Source organism: Tympanuchus pallidicinctus, unplaced genomic scaffold (assembly GCF_026119805.1).
Source record: "Tympanuchus pallidicinctus isolate F22 unplaced genomic scaffold, pur_lepc_1.0 scaffold15, whole genome shotgun sequence".
Lineage (NCBI taxonomy): Eukaryota > Metazoa > Chordata > Aves > Galliformes > Phasianidae > Tympanuchus > Tympanuchus pallidicinctus.
Window position 1 is genome coordinate 33,801,388 of NW_026294669.1, and position 26,847 is coordinate 33,828,234.

The window sequence follows — 26,847 nt, forward strand, 5'->3', positions numbered from 1 at the left end:
GCCTGAAGTCGCACCACGGGAGGTGCAGGTTGGATTGTAGGAATAATTTCGTAGAAGGAGCGGTGCAGTGCTGGCACAGGGAGCAGTGGGTCACCGTCTCTGGAAGCACTCACGATGTGGCACTGGGGGCCGGGCTGGGGTCAGACTGCGAGACTAGCGGTCTGTTCAAGCCTAATAACTCCACGATTCCATAATAAACGTGAAGCACGCCGCTAAGAACTGCTGCTAGAGGCCATCCTGCAGCTGCGGCGCGGCCACAGCTTCCCCACACAGCCGCACGGGCCCAAGCGGGCCCTGCAGCACAACGCTTTAAGCGGCAACGTTTAACCCGAGCTCTGCCTCTTCCTCCCCGCCCTCTCGACCCGGGGTGGGGCGGAGGTCCCACGTGGTGCTGCTGCTGGAGCCCAAATCCCCTCGGGCCGCCCTCCATCGCTCCTTTCCTTCCTCCCTTTCTCGCCCGCAACGCGCGCCATGGCCGCCCGGCAGCAGCTCGGTAACGCGGGGCCGGGGGGGAGGGGGGCGCGCGCGCAACATGGCGGCCGCGCGGCGGTTATGCGCTGAGGGGTGGGTTTGAAAGTTGCGGAGCTTCTGAAGGCCTCATCTCCCACGTCGCGGCCTTTTCGCCTTTCAGCTTTGCTCAGCGTCTCGGAGAAGGCGGGCCTGGTGGAGTTCGCCAGGAGCCTGAACGCGTTGGGTCTGGGCCTCATCGCCTCGGGAGGAACGGCCGCAGCGCTGAGGGATGCGGGGCTGCCCGTCAGGTACGCCTATGGTCCCGTGCCACGCTGCGCGACCGCCGCGCCTCACGTGGAGCCTCGTCCTCTGCCGTCCGACACTCAGACTTACTGCCCCCCCTCGCTTGGTTATCAGCGAAGCCTGAAGCAAAAGGTGGTCGCTTTTCCCTGTCCATGGGAATGAGTATTCCCAAGGGATGGCGTTGCAAAAGATGGCAACCTTCCATCCCCGAATAAACCCAAGAGATCCAGCTCGCCCTGCCACCTTTCTGCGTCTGAATGATGCATCTTAACGTTGCCAGTAGATCAGAATGCCCCCTAAGGCGAATTAAACACTGAACCTGTAGGCGAAGTCATTGTGGTACTTGAGTTGATGATGCTGTGTGTTTTCTCATTGAGCAGAGACGTTTCGGACCTGACAGGGTTCCCTGAGATGTTAGGAGGACGTGTGAAAACCCTTCATCCTGCAGTCCATGCTGGTATGTTTCTGATGGTGTGTTTCCAGTCTGAAAGAGAGATCCGTGGGCAGGGAGGGTGGAAGGAAGAGATTGATGGATGTGTGTCTTTTAAGGATTGTGAGGAAGAACTGAGAAATAAATACAGATTTGCTCTAGCAGCAAAAGGAGAGGTATGATGCACGAGGTGGAGAAGAAGCGTGTGGTGGTTGAATTACTTCCTCTGCTCCTTTGCTGGCATCTCTGCAATTAGAGCTTTCCATCCCTGGAGCTAGAAGTAATGGAGCTCCTCTGCAGATGCGTTTGTGACTTCTTTGTTTAAGCAATTTCAGGCCTGCTCAGGCAGAGAGCTCCACTGATTTTTAACCCATGGCTGAATTTGGTGTGCAGCAGAAGGAACGTGACAGTATAGTCTTTAGGGGGTGATTTCTGCGTGCTGTGATCTTTCCTGGCTCTAAGACCTCAGCCAGCTGCCTGTGCTGCTCTACTAGAGGCACAGCCTCTTGCTTCAGTTGTTTCATAGCTTTGCTTATTGCTGGCTGATGAGTGACAGGTGTCTCTTTCCTCTCCATGATCTCCTTGTCAGCTTTAGCATTCCCAGGTTACCAAGGGAATGTTTATAAAGGATGGCATTGAGGTTGCTGTTCAGCACTTGAAATCCTCCAGAATTTTGTATTGGGGGGAAAAAAAAAAATTGTTAATGTAGAGTTTGAACAACCACAGAGCCAGGAAAATGGAAGAGAGGCTGAGGACCATCTGAACTGGAGTGGAAAAGCTTATGGATCTGAGAAGCACAGTCTGAAGAGAAGTGCTGAATTCAAAAAAATGTTTGTTGCAGCATCAGTTCTTTATTTTAATGAGGATGTGCTATTTTTGTAACTAGGCATCTTGGCTCGCAGTATTCCAGAAGATAACGCTGATATGAACAAACAAGATTTCAGCCTTGTAAGGTAAATTCTGGGGAAGGTGAGATGCAATGTGTCAGTAATCAGAAATGAACGTTGGAAATCAGTGGATGCTGGTGGATGGGAGCAGTAGGGGATCTGCATACCAGAAAAACTGCGGTCTTCTTCCTCTTGGGAGATGTTATGTTTTTAAAAGCATGATTTTCTGCACTGCACAAACAATTTAAACAAAGTTACAAAGTGTTTTCCGTGGAATTTTTATCTGTGAATTTTGAGACTTGTTGGGCCCTTATTACTGTTACTGCAAAATTGAATTCAGTGCTTTTGGAGCTGGTGCAGCTCCTCTCCGCTCGGCTCTGGGTGTTTGATCAGATGGCAGTACTTGCTTAGTAAACATACCCTTTGAGATTTACATAATGTTTACTGAGTTTCAACATGAGTAAAGACTAGATGTGCAAAGCAGGTCAAGAACACGCATCGTTTGTGAGACAGAAAACAGATGAAAACCAGAAAACTTACTTGGCCACCCTGAGAAAGAGTTGGAGCCAGAAAATGAAGTCACACAGTTCATGCACTAACACATGCACAAGATTATTTTTTTTCTCTCGTTTTTGTTAGAATGCATTTACTTGCTGTTCTTATGCAGGGCAGCTTGGGACTGTTTTAACTACTTGATTTTAGCAATGTAGTGATTGTGAGCAGCCACTTCTGTCACTAGTTAGGTTTAGAAATAAGTGGTTGAATCATACATAGTAAGTTGTAGATGTAGCCAAGACAGAGGGGTATAGATTGCCTATGGTGAGTAGGCCAGAGTCCATCTCTGTGGTTTTTGTTTGAATGATTTCAAAGGACCTGTGCCTAGGATGAATGGGTTTCCAGGCTGAATTTGAAAACCTGGAATTTAAAACCACAGGAGTCCTCATAGATGACTGCAGTGGGAGCCGTTCAGAATACATTGCATTTTAATGGCAGGCTCTGCTGAGTTATAGGGCAGTCATGTTTTTACATGAGTGACATCAAGTCATGCATTTGCATCCAAAGTAATAATTTAGATCATCTTATGTAAAGCAGAAGGAGCTGATCCTCAGTAGGGGGGGTCTTTGTATGGTTGCATTAAGTTTTCCGACATGATGTGGGTAGGTAACCTTGATATTATCTTGATTTCCACAGATAAAAGCATTAGCAAAAGTCTGCAGATTGCTGATGGTTTGCAACGGGTCAGGGGCACAAATGGATGGGAAGAAGAGAGTAGTGGAAACAGAACAGGCAAAAAAAAGTTATAGTAGGAATTCAGAGACACAGGATGGTGTTGTGGGACGCAGGCTGTGCACTAAATACCTCTCAGGTTTCACATGTTGTTGTTTTTTTTAATTATAATGCCACTGCCAGAAAGTGGCATTTAGGGTGTCTTCTGCTCTTGGAAAAGTTGAGGAAAATCAGATTGTTTGGTTGTGCTTTGTTTGCAGTGCTTGCTATTACATGAAAGTTGGTTGATGCTTATTTTCAGTAGTGCTGAGAGCCAGCTCTGAAGTTCTTTGAAATGGCACCAAAATGACAAAACGTTTGAACACAGGACCATGCATTGAAAGGAATTCTTCCTTAGCTAGCTGTAAACTGTGGCACTAACCACTGTAACACTGTATAATGCATAGAGCTAACCTGTATGTGCCTGTGATACCACCCCCATGGTGTTTCACCATTGTAACGCCTCTTGCTTCATGGCTGTACACCACCATTCTTCTGGAAAAAGCCTTGCCTGTAGGATCTTACATTGATCACACCACAAAAACCTTGTGCATATCAAGTCAAGCCTGACCATGCAACTTCTTGCTGAGTAACCCTGATTTCTCCTTAATTCTCAGAGTTGTGGTGTGTAACCTCTACCCCTTTGTGAAGACTGTGTCTTCTCCGGGTGTAACTGTACCAGAAGCAGTGGAAAAGATTGACATTGGTAAGTTAAAGGAAGAATAAACTTATTCTCCAGGCAGACTTAATGGTTCTTGAAGTGATCTCAGTCCTTTTTGTTTGGAGGCCTTGCGTGCTTGTAAGGAATCATCAGACATCTGTTTGATTTTGTGGGAGTACAGGGAGTGAGTTTGTAACTCTAGGATGCTTTCTTGCAGGAACAAAATGCTTTTGCTATACCCCTTTTGTAAGTTATGGTCACAGGAACAATTTCTGTGCTGTGACTAAAGGAAGGAGATAAAGGATCCTGTACCCTAAGATGTTTCTGTCTGTGGCCTCCAGGTGAGCTGGCCACTTAAGCTCATATGGATTACTTGCTCCTAGCAATAGTTACCAGGTCATCTATGAACATATTGACAGCAACAGGATTATTCTCATCACACGCTCAAAACATCACATCCATGGTTGTTGGCGTAGGAAAATAAATTAAGGACAACCAAGCCAGGCTGCTGGTGTGTTGTGAGAATATTCAAGAAGGAAGCGTGTTACTGAGAACTTCTCTGTGTCAGGCAGAAGTTGTGTGCAGAAACTACCTGCTGATAACTTGCAAACTAGTTCTTTTGACAGCCAATCTCACCTTGACATGATGTAGTTTGTAGTGAGCATCTAATACTGCAGTAAATCTGCAGCTCTTATTGCAACTGCCTCCTTCTGGGAAAGAATGAAGATGGGCCACAGATTCTGTCTTCTGCATCACTTCCTAGGAACATGCAGGAAATTAGTTTTCCTGGTGGCTTTTTCTCCTCCACTGAAGTCAGCTGAGGAGCTCGAGGGCTACAAGGAGGAGACTGAGGGGCACAGCTGGGTAAACCTCACTGCTTTTAAGCGATAGCAAGTGGCTGTTTAAACAGGCTGGCAGGCCGTGCTGTGTAAATGGGGGAGGTGTGCACTGCTCAACATAAGGGACTACAAGGAAGGAGAATGTAGAGCGTGCTTCCTACTGAGAGCCAATTAAATCTCTTCTAGAACCTCTTGGAGCTTAATAAAAACAAAAACCAGTTTTGGAGAGAAGAGGCTGAACTGGGAAGACATTACAGGGAAAGAAGTGGGTCTGCATGTGCAGGAGGGTAGTTAGGGATCTGAGTTTAGAAGCACGGATGCCTGTATTATCAGCAGTTCTGCTCTTCGTGCTGGTTATTAACCCCCAAAGACTTGCCTTTGCTTCGCTGCAGCATCTCTGCACAACAGCTTGTGCACAGTGCAGGCACAGTTTTGTGCCATGAGATTGGATTGGGATTGAATTTTCTTGCAGTAGTTTAGTCCAAACGATGCCCAGCAGAGCTCTTTATTAAATGTTTTATGAAGTAGTACTTGCTCTGTATGTAGCAATGCCAGCCTCTGCTTTTCTGTTGCTACAGCCTAGTATCCTATATGATTTAAAGTGTTATAATCGCTGTGCAGAGTCAGATTTAAGGGGGAGGCATGGCCTTTTATCTCACACAGAGGACCTGCACAGTATTCATTAATATTTGCAGAGAGATTTGAGAACCTCAGTTGCTTGGTAGAAGAGAAATAAATCTTCCTGTAGACTCCTCCCCAGCCCCACGTTCCTATCAGAGGAGCAGAGGATGGTGTTTAAGCAATATGTGCAGATAGCTGTCCTCTTCAGGATGTGGCTGTGCTGCTGGAAGGTGTTCTTTCCCCAGGTGCTCTGCACAGCATGAGACTCAATTACTTTCTCATCCCTGCAGCTGTGCTGTTTTTTTGCACCTTCAGCACTGGTTTGAATCATACTAGCTGACTGCCTCGTGCGTTTTTGAGATGCTGTTATGGCCCCTTTTCTCAACAGAGCCCGGGGAGGTGGGCACATCCACCTGCCACAAGTGACTGCTTGGTGTGTGTGTCCCTTTTTTGCCTCGCATGCTGAGGTTGTGCTGAGTCCAGGTGAGAAGTGCCTTGTTCCTCCATGCTTCTTTTGCAGGAGGAGTTGCCTTGCTCCGGGCAGCTGCTAAGAACCACGCTCGTGTGACAGTTGTGTGTGATCCTGCAGACTACTCTTCTGTAGCTAAAGAGATGGCAGCATCAAAGGACAAAGACACTTCAGTAGAAACCAGACGTCACCTTGCACTGAAGGTGAGACATGCTTGCTCACAGCAGAGGCCAAGGCTACTTTGTCTTTGATTTGAAAGGCTGAATCGTTTGGAAGCTGATGTTTGTAAGCTGACAAGCATCCTCCGTTCTGCCCCCAGGCTTTCACCCACACTGCTCAGTACGATGCAGCCATCTCTGACTACTTCAGGAAGGAGTACAGCAAGGGGGTGTCCCAGCTGCCCCTGAGGTACGGCATGAATCCTCACCAGAGTCCTGCACAGCTCTACACCACCAGGCCTAAGCTTCCCCTGACAGGTGAGGCCCTGGCAAGGGGGAGCATAAAACAGGGTGGGTGGGCGAGCAGGCATGTCTGCCAGTGCCTTTAGAACTGAGATACCATCTTGTACTTAATGCAAGGGGTGCCCAGCAGTATCTGATGTTAAACCACTTTATGCTGAGGGTCACTGTGTTTGTGATGGGAAGGTTGAGCCACGTGAGACAGAAAAGCTTGTCTCCTCATCCCCATGAGACTTAATGGGAGCTCCATGTTCTCTCTGAGTGTAAGTTGGTGTGTCCACACTGAAGACCTTCAGGCAGTTCCACGTAATGGGCTTCTTGTTTGACATCAGCTTGAGGTTTTGCAGAGGAAAAGTCGTCATCTTTTCAAGATGCTTTTCTGCTCATGCTCTTCATTTAGTACATGCCCAGTCTTCTCATGTCCCCAGTTGCTGTCCAGGAATCAAGCTGTTCTTCTCCAGGCTTGAATGATTTCTGTTACTTTTCCTTCTGTGACAGTTTTGAGCAGGAAAATTGCCTCAATTTTCCAGAGTACTGTTGCTGCTAATGGTGACAGTGTCAGGGAATACCAGTCTCACTTGCAAGGGTTGAGTCACGCCTGGTGTCTGTCTTCTCCTTTTTACCAGGTGCACACCCCCCACAGCCTTATGCCGTGGGGGAATCTCTAGTTTGGAGAAAACAAAAGTCACCAGACTTTCTTTCTTAAGATCATTTTTAGTGCTGGTGAAAAGAAGCTCTGCCTTGTATCTTCTAGGAAGCTTTTCTACTCCTGTACTGGAAGCAGATTCACTTTCAAGTCTGCCTCCTAGGTTTGGCAGCAAAATAATACTGTGTTCACCTGTCTGGCTACGTATTGTTATGTTTCAAGAGACAAGAGTTGTTTAAGCTTCTGAAATGATCCCAGTCCTGCTTTGTCAGTGCTGATCTTGCAGTTTTATGTGTGCTGGGGCAAAAGGTTTTGGGAGCAGACTTCCAAAGGACTTTTACTCTTGGTCCTTTGGTCAGAAATCTGTGCCAGATCAAGCACTTTGCTCTAAGCTTTGTGGCTGTGAATGGTTCATTTGGCAATAACTGGAGATGCCATGCATTTAGTTTAGCCACTGAAGCTTTCCAGGATGGTTAGCCTGTTGCTGAGGAGCCTGGATCATTTTTAAAGAGCAGTGTTGTACCAGTTCCCATTTCTGGTGGGGAAACAACCTCTGCAGACTCTAGGGAGAGGGCCTTGCCTGCTTTAATCTGTTTGTACTCTACACTTGCAGTGGTGAATGGCTCTCCAGGGTTTATCAACCTGTGTGATGCTCTCAACGCCTGGCAGCTGGTGAAGGAACTCAAGCAGGCATTAGGGATCCCTGCTGCAGCCTCCTTCAAACACGTCAGTCCTGCAGGTAGAGTGGCTCCTTGCTGCCATACTTTTCTCTTTGACCAGACTGACTTTGGGCAGGCCCTGCCAGTGGTACCTGTGTCTTAACAGGGCCCCAGGAGCAGGGCTCGAGGGAAGGGTTCTGGTTTGAGTGCCCTGCTTGTGTTTCCCACTAGGTGCTGCTGTTGGAGTACCTCTCAGCGAGGAGGAGGCACAAGTCTGCATGGTGCATGATTTACACAAGACCTTGACACCCTTGGCATCTGCCTACGCTCGAAGCAGAGGTGAGAGGCCCGGGAATAAACTAACCTGTCCCAAGAGTTCTGCTTAAGGCTCTACTCTGAACAGCCTGTTTTGCTTTTTGCTGGCTCTCCCCTTTGTAGTCTACTCCTCCTCTTTAGGTTTTTCTCCAGAAGCAACTGACTAAATGAACAAACTGCCCACATATCAGAATCTGCTGTCCAAGTGAGCTAGGCTGGAAGCACACTCAGCCTTCTGCAGATGAGATTCCTGCTAGGAAATACTTACGTGAACAGGAATGTTTCTTCCCAATATTTTTTTTTCTATATACTTTTGAAGTTCAGAGCTTACAAAAAAACCCAAACACTTAGAAATCAAAATTTCCTCCTCAGCTTAGCTGAGATACTTTGCTAATTATCTCACTGTCTGTGGCAAAAAAGAAAAACCTGACAGATTATGGAAGACAAAGTGAACATAGGTACAGTCAAGTTAAAGGATACATTGGCACGTGTGCTTCATTTTTCACTACTTTAGGGACCACTTTTGGTCACTGCCCACAGAAAGCCAGTGTATGATTGTGGAAATATTCTGCCACAGTTGGATGAATGACTAGAAAATGTCATTTTGCAGGTGCTGATCGGATGTCTTCTTTCGGTGACTTCATTGCCTTGTCTGATACCTGTGATGTGCCTACTGCTAAGATTATTTCCAGAGAGGTTCGTTAAGCAGCAGTAAATCATTTGAGGGAAAAGGGAGCATCACAGTAGATGGAGTCGTTGGTTTGTGGCAGTGTTTGGATTTGACCTGTTTAACTCAAAGCCATTTATTGGCTGTTCAGAGGATTCAGTGTCTGGGGCGCTGGGAGCTGATGCTTTACAGGACACTCATCCTGCTATGTGTTGCTTCTGATTTTCTTGAGAGGAGAAAGCACAGTGCAAGAGGCTGTCTTGTGCATTGGTGATTTCTTTACAAATAAATGAAAGGTGGTGTTTGTGAGGACAACATTTGGTACTCGATTAAAACAACAGAGCAAAAAACCCATCGTTGTTAGGTGATGAGGATAGGAACGAAATACATTTAAACTTCATGCTTCGTGGCACTGATTAATGTAAACTCATCTTCAACACTGTTAAGGCTGTGTTTTGTTGACTTTCTGTGTCATCAAGAGGATCACTGTTGAAATAACTATAATATATATAATTATGTTTTAGGCATGTTGGAGCTGAGAAGTGAGGATGTCACAAGTAGGTAGTTTTACCCCTAGAAGAGTACATTAGTTATCAATTCTGTTGTGTATAAAGAGAGGTTTGGGGTTTTTTTTTTCTCCTGACTCCTGCTATGGGCTGAACATCACTGCTGTTTCCTGTTTCAAGGACTGAAACAGATGCTGTAGTAATGCCTTCAGTACTATATAGTACTTAGAGACCTCTGAGAGGCAAACCTTTGCCTTTCTGGATATGGCAGGGAGAGTTTGCAGTGTTAGCCCCTCTCTTTTTGACATAGGTGCTGAGATCTCTGTGTTGCAGGTATCTGATGGTGTGGTAGCTCCTGGCTATGAGGAAGAAGCTCTCAAAATCCTTTCCAAAAAGAAGAATGGTGCTTACTGTGTCCTCCAGGTTTGTAGTCCTGCTGCCCTCCAGCCCTGCAGTGCTCTCCCTGTACCAGATGTCAGTGTCTGGATAGCACCCACAGCTATCTGGACCAGGGAGTCCAGACTTCCCTGCAGTGTAAACCAAACACATCCTACTTCTGCCTGAATCTGAGTACAGAACATTAACATTACAGGAAGAAAATCCAAGGCTTAGCTGAAATGGCAATTGTAGCCTTGCTACCAAGGGAACTGTAGAAGATGGCTCCGGAGCTTCAGGCAAGGAAGGAATGAAATTGCAGACAATCTTGGCAGCTGATTACCTCCTGAATTCAATTAGCTTGGCAAGGATGAGGTTGTATTGGTTAAGTCTGTAGCTTTAGGGCCTGTCTGAACAGGGGTACTAAGGAAAGTTGATCTGAAGTAACTTCAAGGGATTAGCAAAACCATACCAAGTGTGTACATGGTTGTATTTGGAGCTAGTAGCCTTAACCTGGTTTATTTCATGTCTCAATTAGCTGAACAGGGGCTGTCAGAACTCTAAATCACCTGTGCTTGGGTAGACCTTAATGCAGTTTAAGAGTTCCATTTAACTTGGCCCCGTACTCTTGTGTGGCTTAACTGTGCTGCAAGCTTCTATGGGTGTTCTCTGGAAATAATTGTGTGCACTGGTTTGATGTTGAAGGCTTTGGGAGTCGTACATTCAGGTGTACAGGAACTCTCCTCAAAATATTTCTGACTTTGCTGTGTGTGTGGATGCTTTGTGAAAGATGGGAAGGCTTTGTAGATCTGTTGGCTTTCGACACAGATGGTTGTATATCAGCATGTAAACTGCTCTACCCCTCTTCACCCTTTCATTGTCGCCTCCTGCTGTTGAGACCTTAGTGCTCCAATTAATTCTAACTCCTCCTGATGTTCTAACACTGCTTTCTCTGAACAGTTCACTTCTGGATTCTTTTGAGCACGTTCCAACCTAAGCTGTTACTCGAGCTTTGAAGAGCTCAGTGTTTTATTGCCCTGTCTGTTGGCTTTTAGATGGACCCTAATTATGAGCCAGATGACAATGAGATTCGAACCCTCTATGGATTGCAGCTCATGCAGAAGAGGAACAATGCTGTCATTGACCAGTCCTTGTTCAAGAACGTTGTTACAAAGAATAAAACTGTAAGTCTTAGAAGATAAAGGAGATAAAAAACTGGTAGAGCTACATGATGTGCTTTCATCAAGGAAGTCAGCCCTGTTGTATGTTAAGACCTCTTGCATTTTAATGGCATGAAGCTTTCTACAAAACAATGCAGCAAGCTTTTTGGCCAAAAATGCTTGGGCAAACCAGGGTAGTTTGCTTTTGTTTCAATTCCTGTGTAAATAAGAGAAGCTGGGCCCTGTCCTTTATTTCAGACTACCAAAATATTTATATTTCTTATTTCTGAGAAGTCACTTTGTTTCATTTCTTAGGGTGAGACGGTGTGTTCTAGGCATCCACTGTGATGCCACTCTGACTCACTGTGTTGTTCTTCCTCTTATATACAGTGCATAAACTCAGGCCTTCCTGATGTTGCTCATCACTTAGGGTCCACATCATCAGATAACTATTAGTTATTCCAGTGTCTCACTGTTCTCATTAAAAAAACAGATGTTAATGAGTACGTTATTAGTCACAGGATCAGAAGCAAGCTCAGACCTTGAGGTAATAAAAATCATATTAATAAATCAGCAATGGAGTGTACTTGAATCATCATTTGATGCAGATTTCATAAGCTGGTATTATGGTGCTGTGCACAGGTGAGTATATGCTCAGCTTTTGGCCTGTGAGCACTCCTGAGGACAGGAAACAAATCCAGAAGGCTTTGCAGGATGAGGGCTGCTGATAGAACGATCTGGACCTGGTAAGATTGAGTCAGTGAGATTGACAGTGGCATTTTTGTTTCAGCTGCCTGAATCTGCTGTCCGAGACCTGATTGTTGCCAGCATTGCTGTCAAATACACCCAGTCCAACTCAGTGTGCTACGCCAAGGATGGGCAGGTAACCAAACCAGACTGCTCTGGGGACTGCGCTTCCAAGCCAAGCTGATCAGAGTGCTTTGGTCAGGCACAGGGTTTAAAATCATTTAGCACAGAGGAAGCTATGAAACAAATATCCCAGGCTGGATGTGGCTCTGGGCAGCCTGGTCTGGTGGTTGGTGACCCTGCACGTAGCAGGGGGTTGAAACCTGTCAGTCATCATTGTGGTCCTTTCCAACCCTGGCCCTTCTGTGGTTCTATGAAATACAGATGAACTGCCCTAGAACAGAACAGTAGCTAAGCGTGTTTCTCTTAAAGTTGCTTCAAAACCTAAACCTAACATATTTTTTTCATGGTAATGACAAGGCTGGCTCTTTCAATGATAGGGTTGGTAAAGTTCTTACGTGCTTCTGCTAGTTAGGCCTTGAGTCATTTCTTTGTAACTGTTCTGCCTTTAGTCGTTTTGTGAGGGCATGTGCATATGCTGTGGTCTGTTTAAAGCCTTAGGAAGTGACAGTAGCTTTCACAGCTGGATTCTGACTGTCCCAATGGGTCAGAGCTTTATTTTATTTCCATTCTAACGCCCTGCGGGCATCAGAAATCTTCTGTGCTTTTTGGTTTTTAAGAGCTTACAATGGATGTTGGAATTCAGGGGGGTGTTATCAGATGTGGGATACTGATCTTGAATTCTGAAGTCCTAAGTCATCACTAGGTGTTCAGTTCAAGTCAGTAATCCGAAAGTTGTTGTAAACATGTTGAAAATTATTATTATTTATTTTTGGCCCAGAGGCTCATGCTTGTAATGCTGTTGTTCAGCTGGCTCTGTGCTCTCCACCACAACTTTTCCCTAACTCAGGTTGTTTAAAAATCGTAATGATTCAGAAATAGAAGCCAAAGAATGCTGGTGGTCTCATAAGATGCATCAAGCAAATGTGTTTCAGGTACAGACTGTGAATGAACTGCAGTGCTGTTCTTACATCTGCATGTGTCAGATTGTTTTTACAGCCTGGAAACACTGCAGCACTGCCTCACAGTATTTTTTAGGCTCACGTGCTGCATGGCTCTTGAAAACACCTCTCTGGAGACCTGGCATTTTTTTTTCCTCTTCCTTACTGTTTTTTTCTTGCTCTTGAATGGATCTCTGTCCTCAAAAGCATTAATTCTCATGGCCCCAGAACAAAGGTGACACTATCTATGCTCCTTTTCCCTTAATACAGCAGCAGTTTCCTTAGTGCTTTGTTAAATCTAGACTTAGCATGTTGCTGCAGCTGCTTCTGCACTGTGTGTGTGGTAATGTGTGTGCCATATGGAAGGAGGAAGGCATGAAGGAGGCATGGAAGGCAGCATGGGCAGGCAGGGGTGTAAGCAGCCTTGCTTCATTGATGCTTTGTGTATTTGCAGGGATGTATTTCAGTCAAGTATTAATGTACATTGTCTTGGTTTGCTGTATATGTGACAGGAAAGGCAAAGAGGAGAGGTTTGTATGCTGCAGTCTGTCTTGTAAAGGTCAGCAGCCATTCCAATCGCTTACTCAACAAGAGTGGCAGATCTGTGTTCAAATCAAAGCTTAATGTCTTCCTAATGAGACTTCAAGAGTCCAAATGCAGAAATAGCAGTGTAGCATGCTGCAGGTGATGATGGAGGAGCTCAGATTGCAGCTGTCTGCCAGGTTTGAAATGTCAAAAAAGCCTCTTGAGGCTGCTCAGCAGTGAGACCGTTGTTCCCAAGATGGGCAGGAAATCATGTCCACAGAAAAAGAGTCTTAAGATGCTGGTAAGTTCAGGTTTGTTGTGGTGATGCTGTGCAGAATTAACAGCTGATGATATCTCCTACTGTGATGTGACACCAGCTGTGCTCAGGAATATTTGGGTGCAAAAGAAAATAGCAAGAATCGAGAGTGGGGAACAAGAAGTAATTTCCAGTTCAAATCCATTTCCAGGATGTGACTTATTGAGGTTATGTGAGCCACGCTGGGGGAATCCAGTGTTCTTTCAGTTCCATTGCTTTTGTTTTTCCAGGGGTTGTTTCAGCTTTGCACTGTTTCTGTTCTGTTCCAACACTCCCTTGCATCAGATAACCAGAGCCTTTTTGACAGCCTGGCTTCACTACTGCTCCAGCTGGGGCTTGGTGTTAATGAGTCCTAGGGAAGGCTGGAGTGGGAGGAAGCATTAATGGGCCTGAGTGTCACTTAATTTGCAGGAAGTCAACTGCCACTAATTGCAATAAACACTTCCACTCCTTTTGTCTGACTTTCAGTGCAGCTGAGCCCAAGTCTGCAACGTGCTGGCTTACACTTTCTCCAGTCATACTATTTGACTTTGGCAATTCAAAATTATTCTTTCTTTGTTCTCTGCACAGTAGGATAAACCAAACCTGTTTGTTTAGTGTACTGTTCTCCACCAGTGCCTCATTGCCCTCTCAATTGTGAAGCCCTTTATTTGATTTTATAATTCCAGGTACGTTCAGGACTTCTGTTTTCACTCATTCATCAGAGTAAATCTGACCAAATTCAGGCTAACCTGCATCATTTTGCAGAGTTTCTTTGGGCATTACCCATCTCATCCACTCCATGCTTTCCATGCCACATATTCCACTTATGGGACATGTTTGGCTTTGCTTTGAGCCAAAGTGTGTAACTTACAGGATGCATCCTTTAGCCAAGACACTGTCTGAGACTCTCCTTGGTCTGCAACCCCAGCTATGAACTTTTGTGCTGGCCTGACCTGCCTTGCTAAGCCCACACTTAAAGGCTATGTGAGTTAAGGTGTGTGCTGTGTGATGATTGTAATCCCTCTTGGATGTGTAGGGAAGAAGAGCCTCCACTGATGAGACCATGCAGCTGTGTGCAGCTGGCACTGAGCTCCCTTGAGATGCAAAATCCCATGCAAGTTCGAAGGTCAGACAGATGGAGTGTGAGAAGCTCAGGTTAGACATCAAGGAGTGTTTGCTGGGGGGAACGTGTCCCTAAGCCATGAGGAGCACAGAATCTATTTCATATCCTTATGAGTTTACTAAGTGCTGGCGATTGTTTAGTTACAGCTGAGCAGATGATATTAGATAGCAGCCCAACTCTTTCATTTGCTCCTTGAGGGAACAGCATCCAGCAGCATGTTTTTATGGTTCTGGTAAGAGGTGAAGTCACTGTGCCTTGATTAATTAAAGACAAATGATTCATTCCTTTGAGGGCAGTGCTTGACTTATAGCTTTACCATCTGCTGCAGCCTGAGCTGGAAACTCTGAGGCGGTGGCCAGAAGTGCTGGCTTCAACACAGCATCCCTGGAGTGATACCCCGTGCGAGCAGTCTGGTGAACAGTTCAGCTCTGGCCTCGTAGGGGCAGGAAATTATGGGAGAGAGCTTTCTGACAGATCTCTGGTACGAAATGGCAGGAGCTCTTTTTTTGGGAAGCAGAACCTCTGAAATCTGTGGAAGGAAAACTACCAGCCTGAGGTTTGACAGCCACGGTGTGACTAGATGGTGTATTTGTGTGCCTGGCATGCTCTTGTGGCAGAGGGCTGAGGAGCAGCAGGCAGACCCCCAGCTCAGTAGCTGTGTTTACGCACTGATCGTTTCATCTTGGCTGAAGGGGAGCGTGAGAGCTTGCCACAGACGCACAGCATTGCCTGGTCCGGCTCCAGGCTTGAATGTAATGAGGTATGAAAGCATAATATGCTGACCCTGACAGTACTGAGTTTCCCTGATTCCTGAGGAGAGTGAAGCTGGTTGTTGTACTGCCAGTGTCCAGTAACCAAGGCTCCCCAGCAACATTTAATTTTCAGTAGTGTCAGCGCTCTAAGAGTTGGCTTTGTCTCCAGTGCAGGCTTGCACTCACCTAGATAAGATGCCAGGGCTTGTTTGCATTGTGCTTTGGGCTGTGGCACATGGCTTCAAGGTTGTCTGTCCCTATATCCAGGGGTTGCAGTTGTTTTCCTTGTCTTCCTTGCTGATTACCTGCGCTTTCTCTCGGATCCAGTAAGGAGCAACTAATTTATGTGAGGTCTTTGCTAATTGCTCTGAAGTGGGGTGTGATGGTGCTTTGTGTGCACTCTTCAGGTCATTGGCATCGGGGCAGGCCAGCAGTCCCGCATCCACTGCACACGGCTGGCTGGTGACAAGGCCAACAGCTGGTGGCTGCGGCACCACCCGCGTGTGCTCTCCATGAAGTTCAGAGCAGGAGTGAAGAGAGCAGAGATCTCCAACGCCATCGATCAGTACGTCACTGGCACCATTGGAGAGGTAAGAGGGTTCCCCGATGGTCCTGAGGTCCTGGAGCCTGCTGTGCACGTTGGTGTGCAGCTTGGTGTCTTTGGATGTTTGTCCCTGGTGTTGAGGCAGAGTTAAAGCCTCAGTTTTTAAGTTCTCCCTGCCCCATCGTGCCTGCTGGCTGTTCCTCCTGGCGCTTTGCTGTTTGCTTCTGTGGCATTTTGGATTCCCGGAATCGCTTTGACCTCCTCAGTGCAAGTGAGACAAGAAAATAGCATGCCCTTTTTAAGTATTGAAAGCCAAGAGCTGGACTGGGGACTGAATGAATCATCTCGGAGTGGCTGCTGGTTTAAGGGGATAAGAACGCCAGTGCTGTTCAGAAGGTGAATCACAATCCAAGCTGCTCTGCTGTTTGCCGTTCGTGAAGTCATCCTCTGCACCCAGGTGGTGTGTGCTGGCATTGACACAGAGCAGCACTCTGCAGGCAGGCTGAACAGAGCATCTTGGAGGAGATCCTTGAATTTTGGGGTGCAGAGGGGAGGAGGAGGTGTTTAAAGGACGCAGGTAGAGCTGAGATTGGCAGGGCCTTCCCACCATCACTTGGGGTTGTCAAATTTCTGGTGTGAGGTTGTCAGCAGCAGAGCTGTGGGAGCAGAAAGCGCAGCTGCAGTGGGTCAGAGGGACGCCATCGCTCATCCCGACGTGCCCCCGCTGGGTACTGCCAGCAGCTGGTGCCTTGGGGCTGAGCTGGCATTTCTCATTCCTCTAGGATGAGGACCTGGTGAAGTGGCAGGCCATGTTTGAAGAGGTGCCCGCACAGCTAACAGAAGCTGAGAAGAAGCAGTGGATTGCCAAGCTGACCGCTGTCTCCCTCAGCTCCGATGCGTTCTTCCCTTTTAGGGATAACGTTGACAGAGCCAAACGGGTAAGGCCTCATCGTGGCTGGGCTTCCTGCTTGAGCGCAGTGCACAGCTCTGGGGAATGCCTCTGCTCTGTGCTGAGGGTGCTGTGTCCTGGGCAGGGTGGTGGTGTGGTTACTGGCCTCATGTGGATGGTGATTATCTTGCCATTGCTGGGGTTGTTGGTTTAGGATGAAAAGAGCTGAGCACTCATGAGGAACTCCTCTTTGAATTGCTTTGGGCAGTGGAGGCTGTGCTTTTTTTCAGTGCTTAGAGTGAGATGTTAATGAAGAACTGAGGCTGCCAGTTCCTTTTCAGGGCAGTTTCAGTCCTCTAATCCCTCTGCTTATCTCTGTCTTTGTTCAGAGTGGAGTTCAGTTCATCGCTGCCCCATCTGGCTCTGCTGCTGACGAGGTTGTGATTGAAGCTTGCAATGAGCTGGGAATAACTCTTATCCACACCAACCTTCGGCTGTTCCATCACTGAGTTTACTGTGGGCTGTTGTGGCCCCCGTTTGGTCACAGTCTCACCAGCAGTGACTGAAGCATCACCAGCTCAAGGAGGCAACTGCAATCTGTATTTTATTTAGCAAGTATTTGTAAGATCTGCAAACAAGACCTTTCCCTGCACTAGCAGAGGATAATAGTGCAGGTGGTTGACCTCTAATGTAGAAGAGTCTTTCCTACGTTTCTGCATATCTCTTACAAATAAACACATGGTTCTTAACTGTATGAAGAGTGTCTTGTGTCATGCAAATACCGTGTCCTGAGGTTTATTTTTGAAGGAAATCTAGGGGCATACATTGTGCACTGACTTCACCAGTTCATGAGAAGGCCATTGGAATGGTGTCAGTTTGGCTTATGGCCAGCATATTAAATAAATGGATAAAAGTCTGGGTTGTCAAGTGGACTGAGCCACTGCTTTGGAATTTGGACGTACTTTTTTTTCCAGGTGCATCTGATCCGTTGTGGGGTGAGGAAAGTGGATCGTTTATTCAAGTGCAGTGCTCAGCCCTGCCCTAGATGAGCTTTTGGCTGGAGGCAGCATCAGGTGGGTGTCTTAAAGGTGGCAGAGCTCATTCCTGCAAGTTTGTCATGCTCATTCCCAGGCACAGAGCTCAGTTCAGAGTTCAGACACGGGCATGCAGGAAGCAACTTGCCCGGAGCTGCTTCCATTCTCCACTCTGCAGTTTGTATTAAACGGATTTGAACTCTGATTAGAAAACCAGTGAAAATCTGGAGCAGAGCTGAGATGAGTGAAGTAACAGTTCAGGCACGTTTTTGCTGGCAGTCAGTGACCATTTCGAAGGGATCTTTTGGTTCCATTTTATAAAATCTGTTTGGTTTTGGCAAGGAGCAACCCACAGCCTTGCAATAAACCAATCTGTCACGGCTTTGATCTCCAGTGGTACGGGGAGGGATGTCCACATCTGTTCCTTTTGCTAAAGCTAACGTAGGGACACACAGGTAAGAAGGACCTGGGAGAGGGGAAGGTCGGGTCCTGCTGCTCCTGCTGCTGCCTTGCCACGGCTGTGGGCATGGATGATTTACTTGAGGTGGTGACTCTGTGACAATAAGGGCTGCCTGTGGGGTGGTCAGACACAGGACCTGGGGTTTCACTCTCAGGTTGTGCTGCTCCAATGCAAGGAACAAGCACTGTTTGACAAAGGCTTCTCATTGCTGTCCTTTGGCATGGGGGAAGATCACCTTTGTCAAGCATTTGCACGCGTGTGCAGAGCTGTGCACGCTGTCACCTAGCTACCTTCCTTGCCTTGCCTTACCTTGTCTTCTCCTTGCACCATCACAGCAACACTCAAGTCTTGGCTGGAATGTGAAGGTTAGCAGAGAAAAACCCTTTGGGGTTTACTGAGATGCCTTCAAAGTGTATGACGCCTCCTTGAGCTGCAGTCCTGCCTCTCTTATCCAGAACTGAGCAAAGCTGAGAAGCTTGAGACTTCCAGATTAAGACAGTAGCCCAGAATAAAAACAGTGCATTACTCAATGTTCTAAAGCTCCCTTGCTGGCTGTGCTAACCCCAGCTCTAGCCAGTGTGACTGCTTGCTACGCCATTGCTTCCTGTGGAATAGCAGTGGTCGGAGTCCTTGTGGTTTTTATTAGTATATACTTCTAAAAAGTTGAGATTGAGACTTTCTCTTCCACTTCCAATGTGCCTTTTCTGTCACTGTTTGGATCGCAGCCGGTGCATACCGTGCCACGAGTGTCCCTCAGAATCCACTGGCCTGTTCTTTATCCCGACCTTCTGAAGTACTGAGGCTGATAATGAGCATCTAGCCAGCTCCCCTTCTGATGTATTCCTCATGAGCTGTGCTCATCTGCTAGTTGAATGGATACCTGCAGTGATTCTAAGCTACCTCCCCAGCTCTGCTTCGCATCCATTTCCCACAGCAGAGAGCACGTCTGTTCTCACAGGAGATGGGTCTGGTCCCTGCACTTGATGTTTGAAGAGCAGGCTGCTGACAGCTCTGCTTCACACCATTGCCATATGGCGCCTTGCCCTTGGCAGGTCCGTGCTGGCAGCCAGAACAGCTCCTAGAAGCATTGAAGCAAACAGCAGGGAGGAAGCATTCTCAGCTGGGGGAGCAGCAGGGGCTCAACCTTTCCCTTCAGCCTGCTGGGGCTCCTTGCAGGTGCAGGGTGCTCCAGTCACTTGATGCACTACGACTTGGCTGAAGCATGAGAACCTTCAAAATCTGCAGTTGGTTCTGTGGCTGATCCTTTGGAGAATAAAGGAAGCAGGGCTGATGTTTGGGATCTCACGAGTTTCTGCTGTGTCTGTGCTCAGCTGGTGGCTATCGGTGTTAAATTCTACTAGCAGTGTGAACCCTCGTGTTTTTCAAAGAGTACAAACCTCTATGGAGGGGTTGGGCAAATGCATTATTTAAACCATTTCATGCTGTAATATTTACTCTGTTTGTGCTGTTTTGCCATTACAGTGAGGAGATCAAATGGGCTACAACTTCAGCATGGCTCCTGCGTGCCTCTGGAATGTGTTTCTTCATGGCACAGTGAGCAGGGATTTTGGCAACTCACCTCTGGTCCAAAATACATAACTCTCCCTTGAGAAGGACAAATTGAAAGAGGTCTGGTTCAACATAAAAGTGTTCTTCTGCGTCTCTCTATGCCACTTCTACTTTGCAAGTGTTTTAGATAATCGTTTAACCCTTGAAAATTGATTACTGGGATAGAACTGATTTCTCCTGCATTCATCTTCCTATTTGCAAACGTTTTGGCTGCTCTAGAGATAGCAATCTGTGAAAGCAACTGCCGTGTGTGTTTCTCATGTCAAGAAGCCAGTTTCTGTTTCCATGCTATGCTTTATTCAATCCAGAGAAATGCATGACTTGAGCAATACAGCGCCGTTGGAGCCAAGTGAGGAACGTGGCCGAGGAATCATGGCAAGAGCCTTTAATGTTCTGCATTGCAATGGCTGTACAAAGTTTTTGCAGGGATAGCAGCAAAAGCTAAAGCGACTTCGTGCTCATTTTGTCCATCGTCATCAAGACGTTTGGTTGTTTTTGTTGGGTTTTTTTTGTTATAAAGTGCTTTAACAGGAGTTTTTATAGCCCTCACCCCAAGGTTTAAGCATGGTAGACTTGAGATCTGCACAGAGCGAGGTGCTGTCTGGCTTTGAGGCTTTCTGCAGAGGTAACAAAAGGATTTCTATGACTTTCTTTACAGCACTGCCCAAGGGGACGTGGTGGTATGTCGCTGGTATGTGAACTGGTAGGGAGTTTTGCTATTTACCACATTGCACACGTAATGGGATAGTTGAGATTTGAAAGAACAGTGTGACAGCCCCCAAAGAAGCCCTTTAGACAGTCACAAGTCATCCTCCATTGCAGAGAGCAGGGAGCTGTGGTCTTTCCCATCTCTAGGGGAAGAAGTGCAGCAGGGGCAGTGATGTGGCCAAGAACAAACTTCACAGATGTGAACTCCATGTGAACTCATCCATTTTGGCACCTCAAATACTGAGACCATGCTTGATTTCAGCTATTTTGATTTTTAGGTCTTGAAAGTGTCTGGCTGGAGCGAGGACCCTCTCTTTTGCCTCCTTCATGCCCAAAGCAGCACTGCCTTTCCTTTCCCCCCCCCAGCTTTCTCTCTCCTCCACCTGTTCCCACAAGGCATGCATAGTGAGCGGGGCTCTCACCCTACGGGGCAGGGGTGCAGCTGGAAGCCTTTAGTTAACAAGCTGCTCTGCAAGTATTCTCTCGAGGTATACGTTACATTTCACTGAGGTGTTTGCTCCATCTTGTTTCAAGGCAATGTTACTCCAGATCAGAATATTGGTCTTCTTCCTAGATTCCACGGCAGCAAAGAGAAGCGCTTCAACTGCATGCCTGGTTTGTAGATCTTTTTATTAAAAGAGTTGTTTTTTTTCTTTTCCACAGTAGTAAAGCTTTGGCACTTACAGTATAAAAATAATCACTGATCATAATTACACCAAATTCCTCTTTGTCAACTGCCTACTAAGTGTCTTCAATCCATTTTATTCCCATATAAAAACACTTGAAGGTCAGGGGAACAAAACTGATAAATAACAGCATGAGATACAAAGATACAGCTAGAAAAATACTAGGATCATGGAGAAAGAATCAGGACTGTGCATATTTTAAATATCACAGTGATTGGATTTGCTGTTCCTATCTTACTGCTGGCTGCACGCTTATGTGAAAGCAGAAGTGTTTGGTGGACTTTCCTATCTCTAAAGGTTGGGAATGTTGGACTCAAATGTTGTTTGCATAGAATGGGAACCTTCCACTTCTAACTCTCTCCCTCCCCCTTGACGTTCTGATCCCCCACCAGTTTGTGATTCAGTATCTCCCCCCACCACCCTCCCCTTTTTTTTTTTTGCTTTTTTTTTTTTTACCCCCTTTAAATTTGTAAATACTGACTGGCATTCAACACTTTGAGCAAGAACGAGACCATTGCTACCAATCGTGAGAAAAGTCTGAAACACTCCAAGAGTGGCGCTTGGAGAAGCTGTGAGTTGAGCTTAAGCTGGGAAAATGGCTCCGGAGCAAAAGGGCCATTCTCAAAGATGCAGTTTTGCTAGCATCACTCCAGTTTGGATGGTAATCGTGGCAGATAGGTATTTATGCTTTGGTTTGTCTGTTGCCATTGCCGCAAGAAGTCTTGCTGGATGTTACTTTCCCCGTGGATGTTGTGTGTCTGCCTGTACATCTAGGGGCATGAAACACTCAATGGGGCAGTTGACGTTCTGTCGGGAGGGAAGGAAAGCAGTTAGCCTTGTCCCGTCAGGGCAGACACTGTCGGAGGTGCTCCCAGCACAAAGCTGGCTTGCAGCATTAGGTGACGACTAAGAACTACGTGCACTACGCCTCAGCCGGAGCATGCAGGCACCTCCCAGTGCCACTGGGTGAGTCCCACCGGTGTGAAAGTGTGAGCTCGAGCGTGCGGCCTGCACTGCGCAGAGTGGTGCTTTGCTCATCACAGCCGTGCCACGGCTCTCCATCAGGCACAAAGCTGTGTGCTACTCTCACCCCTCACGCCCTGCCCAGAGCCCCTCTGCCAGCGCCCCAGCCCAGCCGCGCAGGAAGGGAGGTGGTAAGGAAGGTGTACTCACGGTGTTGGTGGCCTGGTGGTATCTCTGTGTGAACTGGGGGTAGGTGTGGCCAGCTGAGCCTTCGGGGGCCACTTCCACGCTGGGCCTGCGGCAGTTGTCACAACGCCAGCCCTGTGGGGAGAGCATGTGTGGTGAGGTGACACCGATACGATGGAGCTGCCAGCATTCGTACAGCTCCAGCGAGTCCAAGCCCCTTGAACACCCCTACTGATGAGTTTTCTTCTTGCACAGGCCTGTTTTGCCCTGGGCATTAAGCCACCACCCGACCCCAAACCCAACACTCCTAAGATTGCACCGCAGCACAGCCTCCCCTTTCCTCGTCCCCAGGGTGCCAAGGCCCTCCCGCCTACCTGCTGTCCTCCATAACAAGTGCAGGAGCAGATGGCCCCGAAATATTCCTTCTGCCACTGCTCTCCAACTTGGTACATCTTCCCATCGTCGTAGCACGTGGTCTCATCTGTGGAGAAACAGGCAGAGCTCAGCTGCGTGGCCTGAGCTCGGCGTGGCGATCGGAGCAGGAGCCTCCAGCCAGTGCACTGCCCTTGTTTGTTTGACCAGGGGCTCACATGCTGGCACAGGGAAAATCCATCATTTCTATAGCTCTCCAGACACTGTCAACTAGACCATGAGAGTATCTGCCTGACAAAAGCAATTTAGTTAATGCATGCTGCCTTGTCTAAAGGATCTTCAGGTGCCAAGCCCTGCAAAAACATCCTGTGAGTAACCTATGCCATTTAGTGTGCTGACAGACCTCTTGCATGGCTGCAGGGCTGAGGGCAGTTCAAGTTACTGCACACAGCATCCAACAGAATTATTTTTTCAAGCATGAGACTGTGAGGCCCGTGCTTTCAGTTCCTGTGAGAGTAGATGCAATCAGTCACCATGCAGGTGGAATACCTCCAAAACCCAAATCAGATGTACTGATACTCTGCATGCCACCACAGCAGTGCCAAAAGTGAATGGAAGAGCCCTGAGATGGATGATAAAGCTTCTCAAATCAAGTGACTTACGAGGTTCACACTTGAATTCTCCTTTTCCATTCCCAAGGCAGGTGCAGCTCATCATCTGGCCATTCTCCCCCTGTCGGTCCCACTTCTCCCCAATCTTGTAGTTCACACCATTATCATGGCACCACTCTGAAAAGGCAAGAGGGAACAAGAGAGGCAGGTATTATCCTACAGGTGCAGTGACAGAGTGGGAGGAGAACAGCTTGATGTTGGCTCAGGAAGGGCAGGAGAGCATCTCTTCAGCTCATCTAAATCTCAAGGGGGAGACGTCCCACTGTAGGTAGGATGTGACAAAGATTGGTGGTGAAGGCAGTCGGAAAGGAAAATTAATGAAAGGGAATTTAACAGATTCAAGGTAGAGAGAAAAATGTTTTAAATGCACTTTGGGTTGGTTTTGTTTTTTTTTGAGCAAATACCCAGCAGAACTATGACAGAGACTGCAGAAATTCAATCACGTGTATCAGATAATTAAATATAAATGTTACTCCTATACAACAAACATCTCATGCAGTCATGCATCTACGCACGTCACAGAATTGCCCTGTTGGCAGTATGAGAGCACAGTTTAAATGAATTTGGTATGTGCTGTGTTGAAGCACTCCACCAGGCTTCTGTTCCGTTTGCATCATGTTTGGATCAGGTGGGTGCTGTCAAACATGCCTTTAGTGCTCTGGTTGTCGTGGGATGGGGGGTGGGGGTGAGAAGCAAGCTACTCACTAGAGGAATCGCATCTGAAGTGACCACTGCCAAAGCCCAAGCACTGGCACCAGAGTTTAAAGCCTGTTTCAGATAATCGCTCCCACTCCTCGCCGATGGAATAGAAGGAGCCAGTGTAAGTATCATAGCAGGTGTCATCAGCAGGCTGGTTTAGTCCTTCAGACACTGGAATGAAAAGGGAAGAAACAGGCATCAGGCACAGCAATCGCAGCCACTGAAAGGCAGAACGATTTTCACTGAATACATGTGGGTGTTTTTTGCCCATTGAATATCCTGCTAGTAATGGAACTACCCCATGGGCATTTGATGGCTCTGTCAGCAGTTCAGCCTCCCTGGCGTTTATTTTCCATTTGCATGTGTCAGAGCAGAGGAATGATTAAAAAAAAATTAACTAAAAAGCTGACATGAAGGTTATTTTCATTTTGATTTGCCAGGTTTCAAGCACATGTGAGATTTTGTGTCGGCTGGTGAAGAGCGGCAACCTGACTTAGTCTGAGAAATGTGCTGTGAGAGGCCGGGGGAAAAAGGCAGGAGGTTGGTGGCTGCACGGTTGCTTTCTGGAGGTGTTTCAGGCTGTAGTTCATGGCAGGGTGGGAGGGTGGAAAGAGACTTACAGCCACGCCACTGGATAGACAGATCTCCACCCTACATGTGTGCCTTGATCAAAAAGGTGTTTTACAACCATTGGTACAGAGACAAGAGTCAAGATCAGAGGCAAGATTCAGTCAGTGACAGACTGAAGGCAGCTGGGCTGCTGGAAGAGGAAAAACAGCCTTATTTCCCAAGGAAATGGGGACAGCAGGGAGATGCATGGAGAACTTTATGGGGTGAACAGCGTAAATCCTTAAATTCTTCATTTCCTTTTTTTCCCCCATCTTACCCTCTTCTTTTTGACCTTAAAGTACCCACAGAAAGAGAACAAAGGAGGCAGGGTTGTTGACCAGATCCCTGTGTGGCTAAAAGCAAAGCCTGGGTCCCGCAGGGTGTGTGTGGGCTCCAGGCTTCCCAGCTGTGGCAAGGGCTGCCTCTGCCCACACGTACTTGTGGCTGGTCTAAGTGCTGCCTGTCTGTGCTTAATCAGCATCTCTGCAGGCAGTCTGCCCCACTGCCAGACCTTCAGGACCATCTGCTGGTGCTGCTGGATAACCAGCACAGAAGCAGTGGCGAATGACTGTTAGAGCAGTTATCTTCCAGCATCTTCCTTTCAGCATGCCTTGTCCTTGTGATAGCAAGTTTTCCCTGGTGGGCAGGAATCTGCAATGCCAGCATGATCCCTGGCTTCCTGTGCGAGCAGCAGACACCAGATCTCTTGCTTTCTCTCCACCACAGGCCTTTGAGGAGGGTCTAGAGCCTCAAAGCACATTGTTCATGATTAGACAACAGGTCAGAACAGCTCTAAGTTACACAATCAGTGTGAGCTGGTTAGCCACAACTGGTGGGACTCGCAAATCACTTGTCCCACTATCCTGCTACAAATTCTCCACATCTGCACAAGTTTCCCTATTCTCAGGGCAACCCACATGGCGCCCAAGCTGGAGTAAAGAAAGCAAGGCAAGTACAGCAAAGGTTCACCTGAACTCTGTAAAACTTTCACTTACCAGTATTGCCAACCGTGACCACCTCTTCCAACACCTTTTGTCTCCGGTGATCCTTCAGGGCTTCCACTATGATGTTGTAAGTGGCCCCTCTGGTGAGGCCGGTGAGCGTGGCGCTGGAGGAAGTGCCAGGAACCCTGAACTGCAAGAACAGGCAATGCCATGTCATGTCACACGAAGAAGTGATCACTCTTCAGGTGTCAACCCACTCACAGGAAAGACATGGTGCCTAGATTGACTGCTGTGCTCTGTGCTGCGATGCAGCCAGCTCGCTCCCCTTGGACATTCGAACACCGTGGATACGACGGATATATTGTTATTGCCATTTCAGGGAGACAAACCAAGAAAGAACTGAGATGGGCTAAGGAAATCTCTGTCATGGAGTAGTAGCACTAATGCCTTTGTAACTCTGGAGCAAACTCCCCCAATTGTCTCCCTGCATGCTCCCTTCCCTGGCAAAAAGTTGATGCTAATTAAGCTTTTCAAAGGCTTTCTGTTCTGGCACTTTTCTCCTGTAGCTTGTATTTCACTTTTCTCTGTGAATTATTAGAGAGGTGTTCATCCCTTCTGCTCTCTGCTACACATTACTAAGACTGAGGCAACTCAGACTGCCACCTCCTTAACACAACAAAAAGCCAGAGACCCAGGGAAGGACGGTTCAGTTACCTGCAAAGTATCTTCGTCCTGGCTGACCGGTTGGCACGAGATGATGTACTCAGTGCTCTCCAGCAAAGGCCTCCAGGAGATGGTTGTCTGGGAAAGAGCTTCTTGGCCAGTGGTGTCGTTGCGCCTGGGCCCACGGGAGTGGGGGTACGAAGGCTCCACTATGATTGGCACTTGGTAGCCTGGGATTTCAATGGCTTCATCTACATTTGGTGGCTGCCGTCTCGACCCAGGCCTAAGGGGAGTTGCTGTGGTGGGTACAGGCCGCCTGTAGCCATGCTCCTCCAAGAAGACTTGCTGACCTTGGTGTCCTATTGTCTGCGGGTGCCCTGAAGTGCCTGGAAGTTGGATGCCGTTTCCATTGTCGTACCGATTGTTTGTGAGGTAAGGGGTCCCCTCATCAACAGAAGGCACGTCCAGAATGTCAGGCTGGTTGGGGTGAGGTCCAGTAATCAACGTGGGCAGATCATCTAGCCAAAGAAAGGTTAGAAGCCGTAAAGCAAAGCGTGGCAAATTCACAGTAGCAAATTCAGCAGCTAGAGTGGAGGCTGTACACTGATCCAGGCAAAGATTAGCAATTGTCC

General features: G+C 47.4%; 2 protein-coding genes across 5 annotated transcripts in view; one reads left to right on the forward strand and one right to left on the reverse strand.

Moving 5' to 3' along the window:
• Positions 1-356: 356 nt before the first annotated feature.
• ATIC (5-aminoimidazole-4-carboxamide ribonucleotide formyltransferase/IMP cyclohydrolase) lies at positions 357-17,405 on the forward strand. Of its 2 annotated transcripts, XM_052675106.1 has the most exons (16): positions 359-493; positions 632-758; positions 1,134-1,210; positions 2,070-2,136; positions 3,954-4,042; positions 5,978-6,129; positions 6,246-6,402; positions 7,644-7,769; positions 7,921-8,028; positions 8,615-8,700; positions 9,511-9,600; positions 10,608-10,736; positions 11,503-11,595; positions 15,626-15,808; positions 16,545-16,700; positions 17,041-17,405. In XM_052675106.1, exons 1-16 carry the CDS (start codon positions 472-474, stop codon positions 17,158-17,160), a joined length of 1,782 nt encoding a protein of 593 aa, XP_052531066.1. In that variant the 5' UTR covers positions 359-471; the 3' UTR covers positions 17,161-17,405. The 2 variants fall into 2 exon arrangements, with proteins under 2 accessions (XP_052531067.1, XP_052531066.1); XM_052675107.1 differs by lacking the exons at positions 15,626-15,808; positions 16,545-16,700; positions 17,041-17,405 and adding an exon at positions 14,795-15,610 and having other exon boundaries at positions 357-493.
• Positions 17,406-19,988: 2,583 nt separating this feature from the next.
• FN1 (fibronectin 1) overlaps positions 19,989-26,847 on the reverse strand; it is a 49,453-nt gene continuing 42,594 nt past the window's right edge. For 2 of the 3 annotated variants that reach the window (XM_052675089.1, XM_052675091.1), the window contains 7 exons: positions 26,267-26,733; positions 25,604-25,742; positions 24,006-24,170; positions 23,292-23,417; positions 22,632-22,738; positions 22,282-22,392; positions 21,036-21,915 (listed from right to left, as the gene is read on the reverse strand). In XM_052675089.1, the coding sequence (XP_052531049.1) occupies positions 21,841-21,915; positions 22,282-22,392; positions 22,632-22,738; positions 23,292-23,417; positions 24,006-24,170; positions 25,604-25,742; positions 26,267-26,733 (1,190 nt within the window). In that variant the 3' untranslated portion in view covers positions 21,036-21,840. Of the gene's footprint in view, positions 20,993-21,035; positions 21,916-22,281; positions 22,393-22,631; positions 22,739-23,291; positions 23,418-24,005; positions 24,171-25,603; positions 25,743-26,266; positions 26,734-26,847 lie in introns of those variants that run through there. The other variant, XM_052675090.1, reaches the window with a different exon arrangement.

Bases quoted from the DNA above. Each gene is read 5' to 3' on its own strand.
- ATIC (XM_052675106.1), top strand. From the start codon at position 472: ATGGCCGCCCGGCAGCAGCTCG. The intron at 7,770-7,920 runs GTAGAGTGGCTC...GTTTCCCACTAG, and splicing joins CAAACACGTCAGTCCTGCAG to GTGCTGCTGTTGGAGTACCT. The intron at 11,596-15,625 runs GTAACCAAACCA...TGCACTCTTCAG, and splicing joins GCTACGCCAAGGATGGGCAG to GTCATTGGCATCGGGGCAGG.